Raw genomic sequence first — 21,726 nt, forward strand, 5'->3', positions numbered from 1 at the left:
TGTGTTCTGGCCACGAATATTTATTCGTTTTGAATTTTGCGCAAAGCTACAGAGGAATATCTGCCCTAGCCGTTTCTAATTTAGCAGTGAAAGAATAGAGAGAAGGCAACAAGACAAGCCGTGATGGGACGGAGATTCGAACTCGCGACCTTCAGATTGGGAGTCAAACACCCTAACCACTTGGTCAAGCCCAGTCTCAAAATTATAGTACAAAGGATTATGTGTGCTTACCTTTAGACTGATAGACTCTAGTTTCATAGCACCCACCACCAACTCTTCTCTCACTCTTTCGTAACCGAAGTATGGGATATAATCGTCAGTTACTTACGGCTCTAGTGTGAAGTTCGGTTCCCCTCGGTGGGCTCAGCAGATAGCCCAGTGTGGCTTTGCTATAAGAAAACACAAACTAGTGTGAAGCGCGTTTTTTGCGTCAACTGAACAAACCACAGGATTCACAGTCAGAACATGCTAACTACTAGGCTCTTTATACTCCATATCAGGAGTTTCATTGTTATTAAAACCAAATTCAATAAAACTCATTTTGTGAAGTTACTTCTTGTACGAAGTAACTATCTATCATATATCTAAAATTTTACGTCAGTAAGGCAGAGTCTTACAAAGCTAAAATAAGGTATTTGATTTCTCGCACTGTACACAATATATATTGCTTTATTCTAAAACAAACAAAGAATATGAGGAAAAAAGTTGCCATGCAAAATACATATATACATGGTGAGAATTCGCATATTGCTAATAATAATCTTAAATAAGTCAAACTTTCGGCTTGAAAAGGGTAAAACTCTACTTTGTGTAAATATTATAGTTAAAACATATTTTCACAACTTTTGTTTTGTTTGTTTGTTTGGGAATTTCGCACAAAGCTACTCGAGGGCTATCTGTGCTAGCCGTCCCTAATTTAGCAGTGTAAGACTAGAGGGAAGGCAGCTAGTCATCACCACCCACCGCCAACTCTTGGGCTACTCTTTTACCAACGAATAGTGGGATTGACCGTCACATTATACACCCTCACGGCTGGGAGGGCGAGCATGTTTAGTGCGACGCGGGCGCGAACCCGCGACCCTCGGATTACGAGTCGCACGCCTTACGCGCTAGGCCATGCCAGGCCTATTTTCACAACTATCTGTTAAAAATATACAAATATAATTGTTCACTAACATCTCTATAGAAGCATTTAAAAAGCTTTCATTTGCATTTCATTTGCACTCTACTCTGATTAGTTTTCGTTCTTTATTTGATACCTTAACTAATAAGTGTCATGTAATTTGTTTAAACCGTGGCAAGCGTGTTTTTGGTTTTTTTTCCATGACTTTAACGAACTTTAAGGTTGTGTTTAGGCCTAGATCCCTCGAACAACGAGAGCGGCGAACTAGCTATTTTTTTTAAAAAATAAATAATAAATATATCTACAAAGCTAAATATTTTCGTTATTTAATCCTGTAGTTAAAATTAGAGCTTTTGTATTGAAAAAGCGTGATTCGTATACCGAGCCACCAAATATTAGCTAATGTTGTCTTCTCTTTTTGTGTTAAAACTTATAAGAAAAAGAAGTATATTATTCAAACACAATTGATAAATACTGAAAAATATATATTTGCTAGACACTTAATTAAAAGCCTAATGAAAATAATATCAACAGCAATCACAGATATAAGCACAAAATTTATTTGTTTATAATTTTGTATAAATATATAGGCCCGGCATGGCCAAGTGTGTTAAGGCGTTCGACTCGTAATCCGAGGATCGCGGGTTCGAATCTCGGTCGTACCAAATATGCTCGCCCTTTCAGCCGTGGGAGCTTTATAATGTGACGGTCAATCCCGCTATTCGTTGGTAAAACAGTAGCCCAAGAGTTGGCGGTGGGTGGTGATGACTAGCTGCCTTCCCTCCAGTCTTACACTGCTAAATTAGGGACGGCTAGCGCAGATAGCCCTCGAATAGCTTTGCGCGAAATTCAAAACAAACAATATAAATATATAGTGACCCAAAGGATGCCGTTAATTAGTCGTCTTTTCCCTGCTCCAACATTTGACTCAAACATTTTGAGTCAAATATTTAAGTCATTACTATTTGATAATTAAAAGTAAAACGACATTAAGCTAAGTTAAACATATTTATCTTTATTATGTATTTTAGAAATTACTGAATATCATGATTTACGAACGTTGTATATTTATATTATATTCTGTAATGACAAGGGTATCTCGATATGAGAATTAGGATATGATGAATCGTTTTTTTTTCCTTTGACTACATGCTTCGAAAATTTAGGGAAAATTAAGCCTGAATTGTAGGAGGAATCTTATTTGGTCTTTCATCGCACTGCGTCAATCAAGTGAACAAACTCTCATTATAAGAACATTTTAATGCAATTTATGATGAACTAAAAATATTTTTATCAATCGTGTCTTCCTGCTGTTAATTTTTTTATGTTTTTTCCCCTCAAGAATTAAGTATAATGTGCATGTACATTTTTGAAGCTCTCACATTTTTGTTAAAAGTAAGACCTAATTTGTGTCCCTAATCCAGATGGAAGTTAAGAATCCCGTGAAGAAAACACTTTATGTTAAAGAACGTTAGCGAAATATCCATTAAAAACCTAAATAAATAACTCTTTTGTCAAATCTTAAGCTCTGGGTTTTAAGATCTGTATTTAAGTATGTTCACACCACCTCAAATTAATTAGTAACTTGTTTAAGGTTATATTTTGTATTTTCTACAATTTGTAGAGATTTTGATGAAAAGCGCCGAGTTTGAACTGCTGCACGTTCATCTTGCGTGATTTCAGTGGTGAGATTATGAAGCCTTGCAATCAATCATGTGCTTTGCAATACATGGTTGCATAGTTTCACAACTCATAAGAATTAGCAAGGTAAAGGTAAATCAATGTGGATTACGTGGCAAGGTATATAGCTGTTTAGATCAACTGGTACAAAATTTAGGTGGAGTCACTACTTGTGTGGCAAGTTGCGATTCGAATAAGTCGACCAAAAAAACAGGTCTAACTTTTCCCTCAAGGTCGTCGTCACGTTTGGCAGTTTGCCAAGATCGCTTGTAAAGAATAGGTAAGTTTTGTGTCTCATGCCTCATCTTCCATTCAGTCAGTGACGTAATTATAACTGGACTATAAACATTATTCACACAAAAGTTCTTATTCCTGTTTCAGAGAATCGCTAACTTGATATAATTATTTATTATTATTCTCACACAGTGTTTTGAACTAGTTTGAAAAATGTAAAGAGAAGAAATATGCACAATTTCAAGACTACTGTAAGTTGAGACAAACGAAAAATCAGTAACTTATGCATTTTATACCACTAGAAACCTGGTTTCGATACCTGTGGTGAGCAGAGCACTGATGGCCGTTTGTGTAACTTTGTGCTTAATAATCAACAACAACTTGTACAGTAGGTGACATGTAGGAAAAGTGTATGAACTACGACAGCAATGACATAAAAGCGTGATCAATTATCGATCTGTCTCTCGGTTGCCAAACTGTAATTTTGGAGGTTTATATGTTAGGATTCGGGGTTTGATTCTTTAAGAGGATCGACATAACGTTTTTATATTATTTTACGCCTTTTAGTTAATAAACTCCGCTAATATATAAAGATATTACTGATTTTGATTGTTTTTGAATTATACAGCCCTCACCAGGACGAGCATATTTGGTGTGATGGGGATTTGAACCCGAAACCTCATATTACGAGACAAGCGCCCTAACCACCTCGTCATTACTTGGCCTTAGAGCATTGAAGATGTAAATTGCACTACGTTTTTTTTAAATATAATATATATACACACATACGAAAACTTTAACGAGCACGTAAATACCCCAGTAGTTTTCGCATATAATTATATCTTACCTGTTTATTTTGAAACAGATGGCCTCTTGTAGAACATCGAGTTGACAGAGCTGATTGCTGTCTTTTCATTTAAATTTGAATTAATATTGGTTAGAAATATGTCCCAGTTTCCAAATACTTTCGATATCTACTGAGTTTGGTGGAACAACGTATTGGTTGGATATGTGGTTGATTTTTATGAGGACAGTTGTTATTCTTTAAACCAACTCTCTGAAGAACATTGAATAAACGACATCAGATGGAAGGATTTTGATCATTCTTGACACTGTTAGTATACAACGTAACTCTAAAATATAACCCTAGTGAGTTCTTATGAATTTATTGGCTTTGTTTTCAATTGCCACAGCAATTAATGATGTTTCCAGTCTCGTTTGTTTCAGTCTCTTTAAAATGTCAATGGTTACTCTCTGGCTAGAGGTTCCAACCAAATCATGCATGTGGGAAAAACACTTCCTCACAGCTGTATTCTGGTACATATCATGAAAGTTGTTAACAATTTGTGAACAATTCTTTACCAATTACATTAATATTGTATTTTTTACAGTAATAAATAGCATCTTTATATAAACTTGTTCCCTAAAGGTTTTTCTTTCATTTTTTCAATACCACTTTTTATGAAATCCAACTTAGAAAAATCAAATTATAGGTGTTACAGTAAGAGGACTTCTTGTGTGCCCTCTCTCAGTTAGTAAACCCCTCCATCCAGTGAGAAGTACCTGGCTAAGGGCTTTACTTTGTGATAATGAGTTTGTTTTGAATTTAGCGCAAAGTTACACGAGGGCTATCTGCGCTAATTGTCTCTAATTTAGTAGTGTAAGGCTAGATGGAAGGCAATTAGTCATCATTACCTACTGCTAACTCTTTTGCCATTCTTTGACCAACCAATAGTGGGATTTACCATCACATTATAATGTCCCCACGGCTGAAAGAACGAACATGTTTTGTGTGACGGGGTTTCGAACTCGCAGCCCCCTGATTGCGGGTCGAGTGCCCTAGCCACCTGGTCATGCTGACCCATTATAACAACAAAACAAAGAAACTTTCCTCTTGCAGACAATCTCAAGTAAAGTGTTTTGGTAAACTTTCTGTTAGTATATCTGTTATTATCGCTTACGCCCCACATCAATGACACAGTGATATGTCTGCGGACTTACAGTACAAGAAACCGGATTTCGATTCCCTTGGTGAGAGGAGAACGGAGAGCTCATTGCTTAGCTTTGTGCTTAAGTCCAAACAAATTACCGCTTAATTATTTTATTATTTATATTATTATTACTCTGATAGTCGTCACTACTGCTGATAAAAATGTAATTTCTTAGTAATATAACCACCAAGGGCCTTTTTTCTGTCTGTTTGTTTCATAGCTTTTGGGCGAAGATAGGTAAAGCAATAACTGCGCATAACCTTCCCCATGTTTGAACTGACAGAAGACAACTGGTCATCTACATTTACCGGATGTAGCTGTAACTCTTATAGAACATCCACCATCCTAATGTACAGAACGTATTTTTGTGGTAATGTGGCGATATCTATGCATCATTGGACTCAAAGTCCGGACGTGGTACCTACTGGATCGACACATCACAAAAGGTAACTTTAATGCGGTTTCACCAAAAGCCCACATACAGTTAACCACGTGACAAAAACCTCACTCCAGTTTGTGATCAAGGTGGTTTAGCGTAGCAGAAGTCCGAAGGACAGTGTAACGAAGTGATTTATCTGTACGTGTCCCACGTGGCAGAAATAAGGACGCCATAAATAAATCACTGGGTACGTAGTACTAAGAATGGCCTGATTTTCACTTTAATAGGGTGTTGATATGTGTTTGAACGAAACATATGTGGACGAGAGTTTTTGTGTAGGTGAAGTCCGTCAATGACGATATATATAATTAACTGACTTTCTTGTTTGTCTGTTATCTCTCAAACTGGGAGATCAGCTAAAGGTGAAAAAAAGTTTTTATACTAATTACCTTCTTAATGGTTTTATCTCGTACTTACATGATTATCAGAATTAGTTCTTAATACGCTGGACATATAAACATTAACATTACAGATAACTGATATTCTGAGGGTATTTTAGTTATAGAGACAGACTTAGATGGAACTTTTACCAAAACTACATTTTGTTCACCGCGAAGACTGATTGGTTTGTTTTGAATTTCGCGCAAAGCTACACGAGGGCTATCTGCGCTAGCTGTCTCTAATTTAGCAGTGTAAGACGAGAGGGAAGTAAGCTAGTATTTGGAATACTCTATTACCTACGAATAGTGGGATTAACAGTAACATTATAACGTCCCCACGACTGAAAGTGTAACCATATTTGATGTGAGAGGGATTCGAACCCAGGACCCTTAGATTGTGAGTCGAGCGCCCTAACCACCTGTACATGCCGAGGCTAATAAGAGCATAAACATACGAACTGCTCAATATTAAATTCAATATTTAGTTATTATTTTAGATATTTTTGTCTAAGTACTAACTGTTCAAACCACTGTGAAAAAAAAACATAACGACGTTGTACAATTTTAGCGCTAACTTTAAAAAAAGTTGAAGAAATCGTTTAACAAATAAAAACAAAGAAAACCTATTACAGACATTAAAACCATAAAGATTTTCTCAGTTTGAGTGATAATGAACGTTATTTTTATTTTCATATCTGTTTATGCAAACGGTCAGTCTGTGTACTAATAATAACGTTAACAGAGCTTTAGGGAAGATTCGATGAACACAGTATCCGATTTGTGCTGAACAAATAACCACAAATAACGCACTCTAATAAGTGTCTTGACAAAACATTGTTTCCACCTTACTAGATTCACAGTAGACGTTTGAATGTCGTAGGTTGTTTTTTTCGTAACTGGTACTTAATGACAACTGTAGTGGTTTGAGCTACTTGTGATTAGACGTGTTCTAATTAGATCCTAGCAAAACCTCGTGAATGTAAGAAGTTAGAAGTTTCAGTAAGAACAAGTAACAGTGTTCCTAGATTAGTGGAAATAAATCCATTCGAAAAGTTGAGAATTGGGGCAAACCTCGAACAGAGAAACATTGAGATTTGTCAATCATATTGAGGAAATAAGATAACTTTTAAGGGACTTTCGGTGTACAGTAAACCAGGGATTCGCATCTGGCAAACCGTCCGCCGAATCCATTTACTTTAGAATGTGCAGACATCCCTGGCTTAGTTAACTACATATTCCTCAAACGTAGATACTGGATTACAAATTAAGCAATGAATGTAGTGCCCATTTATTTTAACTTTTCATCAACAGTTCCGTCGAAATCGGCCCAGCACAGTCAGGTGGTTAGGACGCTAGGGTTCAAATCCCCGTCACACTAAACATGCTCGCCCTTTCAGACGATATAATGTGACGGTCAATCCAACTATTCGTTAGTGAAAAGAGTAGCCCAAGAGTTGGCGGTGGGTGATGATAACTAGCTGCCTTCCCTTTAGTCTCACATTGCTGAATTAGGGACGGCTAGCGTAGATAGGCCTCGTGTAATTTTGCGCGAAATTCAAAAACCAAACAAATCTAGGGAATGTTGTTCCAGTTATTGGTTGTAATAAAAGTAGGATAATGTATAGACTTTCGCTGTTATACAGCAGACTGGATCTAGATATGACTTATGAATGACTAGGCCTCAAAAGAGCGTGTGTACGGGCGAGGTAATTGTCCAATAAGTGACTTTAGTTTGTCTCACTACTGAAAACTGAAAAGTGATTTTATTTTCCCGTAACCCCAGTTTGTCTAGTAGGATACTACTCGTAGTGTAACAACTTTTAATAAAGGTTCTCTTAACAGGTTTAGGCATGCTACTGTACGTTACTTATGTTGAAAATTTCAGTTTCTTTCACTGCTGAAATCATTCATTTTAAAACATTGTAAATGAAGTACATGGCCCATTTCTGGTTAATGTTGGAAACTCTTGCAGTCAACCATAGTTCCAATGGTTCTGCCATACGTAGTAATATGTGGCGCCATACATCTTTGGAATTTAAGTTAAACCGTGTGTGCAATTTATGTATTGTGTATTCAGGTTATAAATGTCACTACTATTTGTAAATTGTTATAGATCACTTTGATATCAAACTTTTACCATCATGTTATACCTTCTCATTCCCTTCTTATATCTATCAACTTCACTTATTCCTATCAGGAATTCGGTGAAACCAATGCAAACATCATAGACTGTTGTTTATTACCACGTGAGCACGGTATGTCTGCGGACTTACAACGCTAAAAAAAGGGTTTAAATACCCGTAGTTATCAAAGCAGAGTTGCCCATTATGCAGCTTTCTGCATAATTTCAAACAAAATAAACAATATTAATGACAAAATATCACTTTTTCCTTCACTTTTTTCGGTGTATTAGTTCTCTCTCACACCATCTGGTTTGTTTATTTTATGTACGTATCGAACTTCTGTCTTTTATATTCCTTTCTCAAAGTTATACTGATCCGCCTCTTTCAAACCTTATACCTCTTTCCTATATCAGATTTTAAAGTTTCGTAATAATATGGTGTCTTATAATCTCCATGCTGACAGAATAAGAAAGGCAGACGCTTACTCCAATAATCTTCTAATGATTTAAACGTTCTGTAATTCCCTCATCCATTAGATACTGACGAAAAGCCAATCACTTTCTCACCTCTGACCGATGTTCCTTACACCTATTCGAACTTTGATACCCGTGGTGGGCAGAGCACAGATAGCTCTTTGTATAGCTTTGCGCTTAACAATAAATAAACTTACACCTTATCTCCCAGTTGAAGATATTTAATACTGTATTTATTTTGAGTATCTCCCGATGGAAGATATCTGATATTGTATTGACGTTCAGTATCTCCCGATGGAAGATATCTGATATTGTATTGACGTTCAGTATCTCCCAGTTAAAGATATACAAAATGTTATTTATTTTTAGTATATACCGATTGCAGATATCTAGTATTGTACTGATTTTCAGTATCTCTCAATGTCTCAGAGACTGACCAATAGCCAGCGACTTTCTCACCACTTTTAAGTCGAACTTATGTTCGTCACACCTAACCTCATTGCAACAAATAAACTGAAAAATATACTTTCTGATTTATTAGATGTGCACGACAGTTTATAAACTCCCGTTAGTTTTACGAAATCGTCTTTTATTTGTCAAAACAACATAAAGATATGTGACACATGTAAGACGATTTACAAATATAAATATTATGTTATTAAACTTAGTATGTATTTTCCATAAAAACACAGTCTGAAATATATAGATTGTAAACCATTTCCCAAGATGATTTTGCCGTCTCATCACGTAACATCCCGGTGACTTTACAGCAAACTTAAAAGCTTATAATCTCATAATATATTGTTCGATTCCTGTTGTGGGCGCAGCACATATAGACCATTTTGCACCTTTGTAACAGGAACTCTGTATGTTTTTCTCAGCTGTCACACGGCATGCCAAGTTACTTATGCTTAAGGAAATTCTTGTAGTTATTTCTTCTTCTTTTTGTAGTTGTCTTTAGAACAAGATTTCTGTCTTTCTCTCTATTGAATGAGTTTGTTATAAGTAGTGTTAGTGTACCTCATTTAGTGTGTGTGCAGACTACTGACATTATGAAAATAGATCATGAATAAAACAGTTTAGATTTTCTCCTCCAACTGATTTGTTCTGTGAATGAGTATGATTACGAATGTTTTCTGACTTTTCATAAGACATGTCTTCGGCATACTGTACAAGATTGCTCTGTAATGTTCTGCATATGTCTTGATTTAGAAGAAGGGAAAAGAACAGCTTTCTTAATAGAATATAACGAGAGCTTTTACATTGTTGTCGCAAAAGGTTATATGGTAGAAATAAACTTGGTTTGGATAATTTTGAATCTCGCGCAAAACTACGCGAGGGCTATCTGAGTTAGCTATCCCTAATTTAGCAGTATAAGTCTAGAGGGAAGGCAGCTAGTCATCACAACCCACCGCCAAATCTTGAGCTACTTTTTTATCAAAGGATAGTAGCATTGACTGTCACATTATAACGCTCCCACGGCTGAAAGGACGAGCATGTTTGGTGTGACGAGGATTCTAAACCGCGACCCTCAGATTACGAGTCGAGTGCCTTAACCACCTGGCCATACTGGGCCATTGGTAAACTATTAAAGAAAACTGAAACACGGTTTTGTTGTTGTATTGGCTTTAATAGACTTTGAGCCTTTAAAAGAGTGGAGAATGTCGTTTTATTAGATCTTGAAAATACCCATATTGCGTTATTTGAAAAATATTCCTAATTCTTTCTTCTGAAATGCAAAGTGTATACGTTTCGAATATCTTTTTAACACTATTTATCTGTTATGTCAGACGGTGCTGAACACGTCGATAATGTCTGTTTCCTATTCATGTATAAACAAGTGTCATCTAAAGCAACAGTTTTACATAAAAAGATACGAACGTTATATGGTGGCCGGAAATGATCGATTATCTGCGTTTAGTGTTCAAAGTTAAAACTATGTCGATCATGGAACATATACACCTGTCCTATTTATCTCTATCTAGTGCAATTCCGCGCGGTTTCCCTGTGAGAACCGTTCACGTGTGGAAAGAGTTACTAGATAATTTTCAGTGTAAGATACAGCATCAAGATATGCAGCTTGTGTCGATATTTCTCGGAAATACATGCACAAAAAATACTTCGAAATAACTAAAGTCTGGGAACATTAAATAGACTGTAAGAAATGGTTCACTTTATATCGGTTCAGATAGCAAAGAAAGTCGTGGAACATAAACAACTAAAAACTGGTTGGTGTACAACAGAAAACACATTAAAGAATAGCGAAAAAGCCAACACTAATGATCACATGAGAAAAAGTTCGATACGTTTAACTTAGAATATTTCAAATAATTTAACCTTAAAAAATGTCCCCTTTTAAAACCTAGTTCGCTGTTACTCGCGTATTAATTTGATATAGGCCTGGCATGGCCAAGCGCGTAAGGCGTGCGACTCGTAATCCGAGGGTCGCGGGTTCGCGCCCGCGTCGCGCTAAACATGCTCGCCCTCCCAGCCGTGGGGGTGTATAATGTTACGGTCAATCCCACTATTCGTTGGTAAAAGAGTAGCCCAAGAGTTGGCGGTGGGTGGTGATGACTAGCTGCCTTCCCTCTACTCTTACACTACTAAATTAGGGACGGCTAGCACAGATAGCCCTCGAGTAGCTTTGTGCGAAATTCCAAAACAAAACAAACAATTTGATATAAATCTGTTACCTTTCAAAACCTATTTCACTGCTAATCGAGTATTAATTTGATATTATAAATCTGTTACCTTTCAAAACCTAGTTCACTGTTTTCTCCATATTGATTTGAGATAACAAATATGTTGTTTCTTTATGTTTCTCCATTTGTTTTATTGAAAGTAAAGCTTCCTATTTACGTTCCAGTCTTGACTTCAAATGTCAATATGATATAGAAAATTTACGTGATAAAAATATTTGAAATACATGTATTGTACTGGAATCCTTGACTGTAATGTTTATTTATCTTTCTGTCTAGCTGCGAAGACCCGGCATGGCCAGGTAGTTAAGGCACTCGACTCGTAATATGAGGGTCGCGAGTTTGAACATCCGTACCACCAACCATCCTCGACCTTTTAGTCTTGGGGGCGTTATAATGTGACGGTCAGTCCCACTATTCGTTGGTAAAAGAGTAACCCAAGAGTTGGCAGTGGGTGGTGATGACTAGTTGCCTTCCCTCTAATCTTACACTGCTAAATTAGGGACGGCTAGAGCAGATAGCCCTCGTGTAGCTTTGCATGAAATTCAAAACAGTCTCTATGAAAAAAAAGGTTTATTTTTGTTACTTTATTATTGGTGTTTCAAGTGATTTTTAAATTCGTTTTTATCATAATGTTGCTAGTAAATATTTTATAAATATCTCATATAATGCGTTTTACCTACATTTAAGTCGTTTTTAATGTGTTGTGAGTGTGCTACTTTCAACTGGGAGTCTCACCTAAATATGCTAGTTTGGGATCAGCATACCCAAACATCCAATCCGTTGTATAATACTTCACACATAATACAAGGTGTCTAAGAATTTCGGAAACACTTTCGAATAATCATACCAGGAAAACTTTAACATAGCGACACATGTAAGAACGGTGTTAAATGTTTTACAGCTTATGATCACCATAGTTAAACATGTGTGCCACGAGTTACGACTTACAGCGCTAGAAACCAGGTTTCGATACCCGTGGTGGGCAGAGCACAGATAGTTCATTGTGTAGCTCTATGCTTATCTTTAAACAAAAATCAGGATACGATGACACAGTTCAATGACAATCGCAGTCTTGCTGGCATAAATCGTGTTGTTTATGAAGCGAAATTTTTTTTTAAATTTTTGCGCAAAACTACACGAGGGCTATTTATGCCAGCCGTCTCTAATTTAGCAGTGTAAGACCAGAGGGAAGGCAGATAGTCATCACCACTCACCGCCAACTCTTGGGCTACTCTTTTACCAACGAATAGTGGGATTGACCGTCACATTAAAACACTCCCATGGCTGAAAGCATTTTAGTTTGTGACGGGGATACGAACTCGTGATCCTCAAATTACGAGTCGAGCACCCTAACCACGTGGTCATGGCGGGTCCATATTCACAAGGGAATTTTATTGGTAGTTTCGTTACACACTCACACACTCAACCGACTGTAGTTAACACAAGAATAACATGGGAAAAATATACGTGTATAAATGTTATTTCCAATATTCCTGGAAAACATTTAATAACAAAAGGAAAAAACAAAAAATCTCTTTCCAACTTCTCGGGTTGGAATCTTCGAGTATTTTATGAATGTTATGTTGAGACAGTGAACGTTTTAAAAATGTACACACTGTTATTTTTTTCAGCAAATTAATTCAAACTGGTGTAGCAGGTATTGTTAAAACAGTGTTGTCAGGGTTGATCTTTTTAAATGCAATAATTATGGAAATGACGTGTCACAAATATGTAATGGTCTCAAAGACAATGTAGAAAGTTTTATAGTTTTCAGTGATTTCTTTTTTAAAGAAAGTCCAGAAACCAAGTTCTAGCAAATAACGTTATTTAAAGCCATGTTTATAAATGTAAAGACAAATCAGTATATAAGATATAAAACATTGTTGGCAATGTTCAGATTTGTTTCGACTCTGAATCTCGTTTCGATGCACGTTTTTAGTATCTTAAATGCAGTAAATGAAAGTAAGAAATTTATAAATAAAACCAAAAGCAAAAATGAAAATGTCTGCTCGTTTTTTATTCGACCCTGACCTCAAGTCATGAAGAAAACACGTAAATATATGCGTATAAAAGAAAACCTGTTTTAAAGTTAATATACAATTTGCGGAAGTTGCAACTGCGTTATAATTTTCTGTTCAGATATAATATTATAAAAGTAGCATTATCTGGTGAAGCAACGTTTTCTATTAACGGAAACATTTCCATTTATCCCAAGAAATCCATTTTTATATTCAGAAATAACTAAACTCATTTCCACTGTTTAGTCCGAGGACATCTGTCCCAAATTTTTGTTGCCCTCGTTTGACACAACTACCTTAAATTATCAGTCTTCAATACGAACAATTACGATGGGTTTTTATTAAGAAAGAAACAGGATTTTCTTTGCCATATGTTGGACCTGAGTAAAAGGGCCAAATAATGGTGGCAAATCAGTTACTATGCATATAGATCGTTGCTTAGATCCTGTCACTATGTACACAGGTCGTTACGTAGTAACCAGTTACTTCCATGTTCAGTACATTCGGCACTGGCAGTATTTCCAGACAACATATATACTTAAAGTTGCTGTAGGAATTATGAGTCGAATGCCTTCACCACCTGCCATGACCGGGCCTTCTTTTAAGCGATATGTTTCTACACAGAAAAAACAAAACAAACTCTGCTCGCTTGTTGTTGTTTTTCAATTTAAAAAAAAGTCAAACAGTGACTCTAAAGAAGACGTTAAAAGATATAACAAAACGTTCTAATAATGTTTGTTAGCATTAAAACAAATATACAGTATATACAGTCATGTGAAAAAGTTAGGACACCCTATGAAAGCCTGTGTATTTTTGTAACATTTTTGGATATACAGATATTTAATCGGCCCGGCATGGCCACGTGGTTAGGGCGCTCGACTCGTAATTTGAGGACCACGAGTTCGCATCCCCGTCGCGCCAAACATGCTCGCCCTTTCAACTGTGGGGGCAATATAATGTGACGGTCAATCCCACTATTCGTTGGTAAAAGAGCAGCCCAAAAGTTGACGGTGGGTGGTGATGACTAGCTGCCTTTCCTCTAGTCTTACACTGCTAAATTAGGGACGGCTAGCACGGATAGCCCTCGAGTAGCTTTGTGGGAAATTTCAAAACAAAGATATTTAATCTCAATGTTAACAATACTGAGAGATTATAGGAATATAACTAAACAATTAAAGCTAAAGAAAAGACTTTTCAAGATCTTCTGTAAATGTATTTCTAAAAAAATGCATATTCTAACTGAGGAAAAAGTTAAGACACCCCCACATTTATTCCCACTTAAAATGGCTCAACTCACACACAGGTGTATCACACCAGGTGCACATGATTAGAAGATCGTTACTCAGCATTTTGAATGAGGCTTGCCCTATTTAAACCTCAGACATTTAGTTTGGTGTGCTCCTGACTGTTGAAGTGAGAGTGAGCACCATGGTGAGAGCAAAAGAGCTGTCTGAGGCCTTCAGAAAGAAAATTGTAGCAGCTTATGAGTCTGGTAAGGGATTTAAAAAGATCCCAAAGGATTTCGAAATCAGTCATTCCACTGTCCGGAAAATTGTCAACAAGTGGAGGACTTTCAAAACGACTGCCAACATACCCAGGTCTGGTCGTCCAAGCAAGTTCACCCCGAGAGCATACCGCAAGATGCTGAAAGAGGTCCCAAACACCCTAACATGTCATCACGGGACCTACAGCGGGCTCTGGCTACTGTTGATGTGAAAGTGCATGCCTCTACAATCAGAAAGAGACTGCACAAGTTTAACTTGCATGGGAAGTGTGCAAGGAGGAAACCTTTCCTCTCTAAGAGAAACATCAAGGCCAGACTGAAGTTTGCCAGAGAGAATGTAGACAAAGACCAGGACTTCTGGAATAATGTTCTTTGGACAGATGAGTCCAAATTTGAATTATATGAACATCAGAACAGAGGACATGTTTGGCGTAAACCAAATAGAGCATTCCAGGAAAAGAAACTGATATCAACTGTGAAGCATGGAGGTGGAAGTGTCGTGGTTTGGGGCTGCTTTGCTGCAGCAGGACCTGGACAGCTCACAACCATAGAATCCACCATGTATTCTATTGTGTATCAGTGGGTGCTTGAGAAACATGTGAGTCCATCTGTAAGAAAATTAAAGCTGAAGCGGAACTGGACCCTGCAACACGACAATGACCCAAAACATACCAGTAAATCCATCAAGGATAGACTGAAACCTAAGAAATGGAGAGTCCTGGAATGGCCGAGTCAAAGCCCAGATCTTAATCCCATTGAGATGCTGTGGGGTGACTTGAAACAGGCTGTACATGGAAGAAACCCCTTAAACATCTCACAGCTGACAGAATTCTGCATTGAGGAGTGGGGTAAACTTTCTTCAGACCGATGTCAGAGACTGGTAGATGGCTACAAGAAGCGTCTCACTGCAGTTATTTCAGCCAAAGGGGGTACCACTAGTTATTATGGGGTAGGGTGTCCTAAATTTTTCCTCAGTTAGAATATGCATTTTTATATAATTACATTAACAGAAGATCTTGAAAAGTATTTTCTTCAGTTTTAATTGTTTATTTATATTCCTATAATCTCTCAGTATTGTTGAAATTGAGATTAAATATCTATATATCCAAAAATGTTACAAAAATACACAGGCTTTCATAGGGTGTCCTAACTTTTTCACATATATATATATATATTTAAACAAAATATCTGAACATTGTTTGTTGATAGCAATAAATGTTTGTCAAAATTTTGGAACCTAAGGAACAAGCTTAATTATTGATGATGGTTGTTAATTACATTTCTATTTAATAATTAAATTAAGAAACAAATCTGTTAAATTAATATGAAAATTTATATATTTCTACGAAGAAAATATCTTTGATCATTTGAACTTGTCATGGTTCACGTCAAATAAAAAACGTTAACTCATACATTATCGAGAAGTGCTTATTCAAGAATTTAAATATTTAGTACAATAAATACACAATATGGAAACGTCCAAGAGTAAAAAAAACAAACAACAAAAAACATTCTTAAATCTTTCTAACATTTTCCTAAATTTTGTTCTGTGAGTGCATAGACATGGTCGGCGACTAGCGGGGGAACAAGTTCCCTGAAACGTTCTTTCTATTATCCTAGTGTTAGATTTGTTTTATAGTCGAGCCATTATATGTCTCAATATCTCTCCACCTCAACCAAGTACAGAAAAGTTGAAACCGACTCTGCCTGTAAACGATAAAACTGTGTCCTTACGATTTTCCACTCAGTGGAAACACTTCTGTAATTTTTAAGATAAAGCCATTGTTCTCGTAATTAATCACAATTCTACGTTTTGCGTGAATCCCTGTTTAAACTAGCATTTCGAATAAAGTTTTTTTTTAGGGTAAAAATCCTCAACAAAAATAAATTCTAAATAATTACCAGCAGAGAAAAATACTTACTGATGCTGGTAAAAAGTCAATGAAAACTGTTGACTATAGATGGTAAAGCGTTAGTCAACACTGTTTACTTTAGTTGGTGAAGCTTTAGTGAACACTGTTTACTCAAGCCGGTAAAGTGTTAATGAATGCTGTTTAGAAATATCGTATCACATCAGGCCTTCTTACACACAAATACATAACGTTTCGAAATACTTTAACATTTCAAAGAAATGCTAAAACCTTAGCAGCGTTTCCTATCTTGCTTGAAGAGATATTTGTAATATTCAACTCGCAAATAGTCTGTTCTGATCAATAGCACTGTTTTTTATATGGCATAATATGGTAGATGGACCAAGCCATTTATTACATTTGTTTCTCAAATATTGCCTGTTCTTACCAACACTTCAAGAAGCCTGAAAAGAAGAATTTTGGTTTCAAATACAAAATCTAAGACTCTCAGGTGTAAATATATTATACACTAGGTTGTCAGCGTGTTAAGGCGTGCGACTCGTAATCTGAGGGTCGCGGGTTCGTATCCCGGTCGCGCCAAACATGCTCGTCCTCCCAGCCGTGGGGGCGTTATAATGTGACGGTCAATTCCACTATTCGTTGGTAAAAGAGTAGCCCAAGAGTTGGCGGTGGGTGGTGATGACTAGCTGCCTTCCCACTGCTAAATTAGGGACGGCTAGCACAGATAGCCCTCGAGTAGCTTTGTGCGAAATTCCAAAACAAACAAACAAACACTAGGTTGTCGAAGTGTTCTCATAGCGTTACATATATTTTACATTACAAGGCAAAGACTTCGCATAAAAATTGACTGTTAATTGGTTTATTTAATTTATTGCAACCATTTATTTCTAGTTATATTGTAAAACCTTAAAACTAAAGCCAGAAATTCGCATTTCATTATTATTTGTTGATGTTTTTATCAAGCTTTCAGAATATAGTAAAACTTGTCATTTAAATATTTTAATGTAAACGGTATATTTTGGTTCACAAAAGGTTTTTTATATATTATCAGTAGGTTTAATTGAGTGTAGAATGTAAAATGTATTTGGGGATATAACTGGTAATTTTGACGTTAATTAAGTACAATGAACTTTCTAAATATTTTATTTTTTCTGGTTATCCATCACTTATTAAAAACGAGTTAAAATAACTGTAAGAAAAAATGGTGATACCTCCCGTGGCACAGCGATATATATGCGGACTCAAACCGCTAGAAATCAGATTTCGATACCCGTGGTGGGTAGCGCACAGATAACCTCTTGTATAGTTTTGTGCTTAATTCCAAATAAAGAAAAAACACAGGAAATATTTTGTAAAGTATTTGAATGTGAGTGATGCAAGAAAACATAAAATAGTAAACATAGTTATGTTTATGTTGCAGTTGGCCTTGTGTTTATGTTTAATATCATCTTATTATTATTTAGGTATATCATTGCCATGCAGTGGTAAAAATGACAGCATGTTCTCATGCATTGATCAGTTTGGATACCACCCAGACCCAGGGGACTGCAGCAAATATTTCGTTTGTGTGTTTGGAGAACCCCTTCACGAAAGTTGTACCGGCGGATTGTACTTTAGTACTGAACTGCAAACCTGTGATTGGCCGAGAAACACCAAATGCGCAGGTGGTGGTAAGCACTGGTTTCTTAAGTAAGATATTTGTTTGTTTTTTCATGCCGGGCCACTTCTTAATTAGTGCATACGGAAATGATACTGTTTTCACAAAATCTTCTATTGTGGATTTTGGTGATGTGTTTTTTTTTTGTTGCTAAAACCTAACTGTCAAAGGATTTAAGGTTAGAGACTTCAAGCTATGATCGTAAAAATCAATCATGTTATTCGGTTCAAAGAATCGAAAACCCCTTGTGGCCGCGGGTGCTACTTGTTGACTGCCTTTCCTTTGAATGTTTAGCTCACGAGCGCATCAGGTGCCATAGAAAATAGAAGTTCTTAAAAGTACACGTTGATTTCTGTTTTTTATTTATTTTTGTTGTTTTTTTACAAATACAAAATGTATAGCACATGTGACGGTGGCGGTACCAACCTTAGCATGTGCAAGTCTACAAGCAGCAAAGCAATTTGATGACATAATTCAATAATTGGGTTACGTGTTAGCAGGAAGTATAGAGGACTAATCATCTTAATATTTTTTAGATTAAATTTCACATTAATTGTCTATGTCTACCTTATTTTGTTGGACTTATGCGAAGAATAAAAAAGAATTAATTTATTTTAATATTATTGTTAACTCACTAGTATGAATCCCAAGAAGTCATTTGTTTTTACTTGTATTTAAGGCCGACATTCAACGACAGTTATCAGAAACATTAAATGTATTTAGGTTTGACATTTAAAAATAAAGGCTTAGTATTAAGATTGACTGTTAATTTGTTTTTCGTGACTTACTGAAAATATCTAGAGCTAGTTATATTATAATTATTTTTTTAAATTTCAAAGATTGTTACATTTTTATAAATTAAACAACATTCATTTTAATTATAGAATTGCTTAAACAATTTTTTTCCAAAGTATTTAGGCATCAAATTGTTTCTGAGTCCAATGACTTTAGTGGATACAGGATTATTAATAATATCTGTGTCATACAAAACAATGGCAAAACTGTTAACATCAAGAATTTACCTAATCTAACTACTTACTGTTAGAGTTCCCTGTGTGTTTTACATGGAAAATGGTGACCTCATCATACTGATTTGATTAGTTGTAACAGGCCAGGAAAAAAACGTGAAATCACTCAATATGTAATCCCCATTTGGTAGTGAACGGTGTTGAATATGTAATTTGAAAGCTCTATTACAATATTTTCTTATGGAATAATTGAGTATTCTGTTGAAATGCTAAGCATCTTTAAAAGTGAATCCTCATGCTTGATTACGTAGGCTCACAGACAAAAGCAGAAGAAGCAGACCACGGGGTTTTACCAAACAGTGGTGACGTTTTATTAAGTCAGACACGTGAGCTGGATTCATCTCATGAAGGGAACTCAAACTATGGTGAACGAAGAACTTCTGGAATTGTAGGAGGAACGAATGGAATACCACAGTCAAATACCTTAAGACCAGATAGAACGTGGCCATCGACAATTCCACCTCTCATAAACCCTCCCCCAAATCCTGCTGCTGTTCAAACATCTCCAGTAAAACCATCATACCAAGACCCGTATAACAATGTTCCTGGTGGACCTGAACAATCGAGTCGTTCAGACAAAAGCAACTATAACACACTCTATAGTATATCTCAGGTAAATCCCCAAGACCCACCCCAGTATTTCGAAGGTGTCCCTTCTGTCGTTGCATCTAATAAGAAGACATTTGGAGGTACTGACCAGTTACCAGATGCTCCTGATCTAAGTGTATTTGTGAAATCAGTATTTCAAAACGATGGCACACATGAGAACACAGCTGTGGACCATGAAACCCATTACACCAACAACAATCACAGGGAATTCAAAACACTTCATCCTATTGATCACAACAATGGCCACTCAAAAGACCCAGATACGATACCTTATCCTGCAAGCATGTTAAACAAGAGAAAACTATCTTCCACTCTAGAAAACTTTGAAAATACAGATGTACTCTCAAATATTAAAACCAACAATGGAAACCACAAGGATCCGGATACAATCTTAGTTCACAATAAAAGTCCAAATAACTACAGGGATACTGGTGGGCCCTCTATATACAATGACAATAGAGGTACTTTTGAGACATTATTTTCACAGAGTAATAACAACCGTTATCATGATGATCGGGGAACGTTATCAATCTACAATAGAAATAATGATAAACACAAAAATTCAGATGTGATTTTTACTTTATCTAAAAATAATGGCCACTCTAAAGACCCAGATACAGATCTACCTTTATCTAGAAATAATGGCCACTATGACGATCCAGATACAATCCCACTTTTATCTACAAATAATGGTCATTCTAAAGATCCTGACATAATCTCACCTTTATCGACAAACAATGACCGTTATAAAGCTCCAGATACAATTTCGTCTTTATCTACAAATAATGGTCATTCTAAAGATCCGGATACAATCCCATCTTTTTCTACAAATAATGGTCATCCAAAAGATTCAGATACAATTCCACGTGTATCAAGTGATGAAGGACACTCAAAGGATGTTGATGTAGTTCCAGCTTTAGCAAGTAACAATGGTCATTATAAAGACCCGGATGTTAGGTTTTTAGCTTCAGCGTCTATTCCACCTCCAGAGGAGTCTAAAAACCTCCACCCTGCCTACGGGCCTAAACAGACTTTGCAAAGTCCAGGCAGTATAGATGCCCAGTTTGACACTAGTCCCTCCATTATAAGTTTATCTGATACTCATAACCAACGTAATTATAATTACCCTAGTGACAAAAAAATCACTTCTACTCAAAAGTTTAATGCTCCAGGTGCAGGAGATATATCAGTTAGCAATGACCCCACTCAACTCTTCAACTATAGGAGTTACAATGACCCGTATCAGTACAATTACGAATATTATGAAGATTATGAGCCTACAGATCCCACACCACCATTTAACGTGGAATCTCATAACAAATCAACAAATACAACTACTTCAAACCCTCCTGTAGTTATAACTAGTTCATCAGCTCAGAAATCTTTCAATTCAACCTCTTTATATCCCGCCAGACCCTCTCCTGTATATCCCACTCCTGCACCTTTAGTAAAAGCCAATGAATGTAACCCTAGTAAGTGTCTTGCTCCAGATTGTCGCTGTGGTGGAATAGACATTCCTGGAGGGCTGCCTGTTAGCGAGACCCCTCAAGTCCTGCTTCTTACCTTTGATGACGCAATTAATGACTTAAATTTTGATTTATACAAAGAAATATTTAGTGGACGAAAAAATCCTAACGGTTGTCCCATTCATGGAACGTTTTACATTTCTCATGAGTGGACGGATTACGGAGAAGTTCAAACCCTTTATTCTCAAGGCCACGAGATTGCATCACATACTATCAGGTGCGTTTCTTTAGGCTTTTAAGGTCAAATAACATTTTATGGAATACTTGCTATTAGAACAACATGTAATTTGAGTATTTGGACTTGTAAATTTATAAGTCTGTAAATGATATTCAAAATGAGATAGCACACTTAAAGTAGGTAATGAGTT

At 36.4% G+C, this 21,726-nt stretch overlaps 1 protein-coding gene across 2 annotated transcripts in view; it reads left to right on the plus strand.

Moving 5' to 3' along the window:
* The window catches only part of LOC143252573 (uncharacterized), a 39,717-nt gene that overhangs the window by 14,245 nt on the left and 3,746 nt on the right, over positions 1 to 21,726 (plus strand). For both annotated transcript variants that reach the window (XM_076504912.1, XM_076504913.1), the window contains exons 2-3: positions 18,002 to 18,208; positions 19,475 to 21,575. In XM_076504912.1, the coding sequence (XP_076361027.1) occupies positions 18,002 to 18,208; positions 19,475 to 21,575 (2,308 nt within the window). The remainder of the gene's footprint in view (positions 1 to 18,001; positions 18,209 to 19,474; positions 21,576 to 21,726) is intronic.

The sequence above is a fragment of the Tachypleus tridentatus genome, chromosome 6 (assembly GCF_004210375.1).
Source record: "Tachypleus tridentatus isolate NWPU-2018 chromosome 6, ASM421037v1, whole genome shotgun sequence".
NCBI lineage: Eukaryota > Metazoa > Arthropoda > Merostomata > Xiphosura > Limulidae > Tachypleus > Tachypleus tridentatus.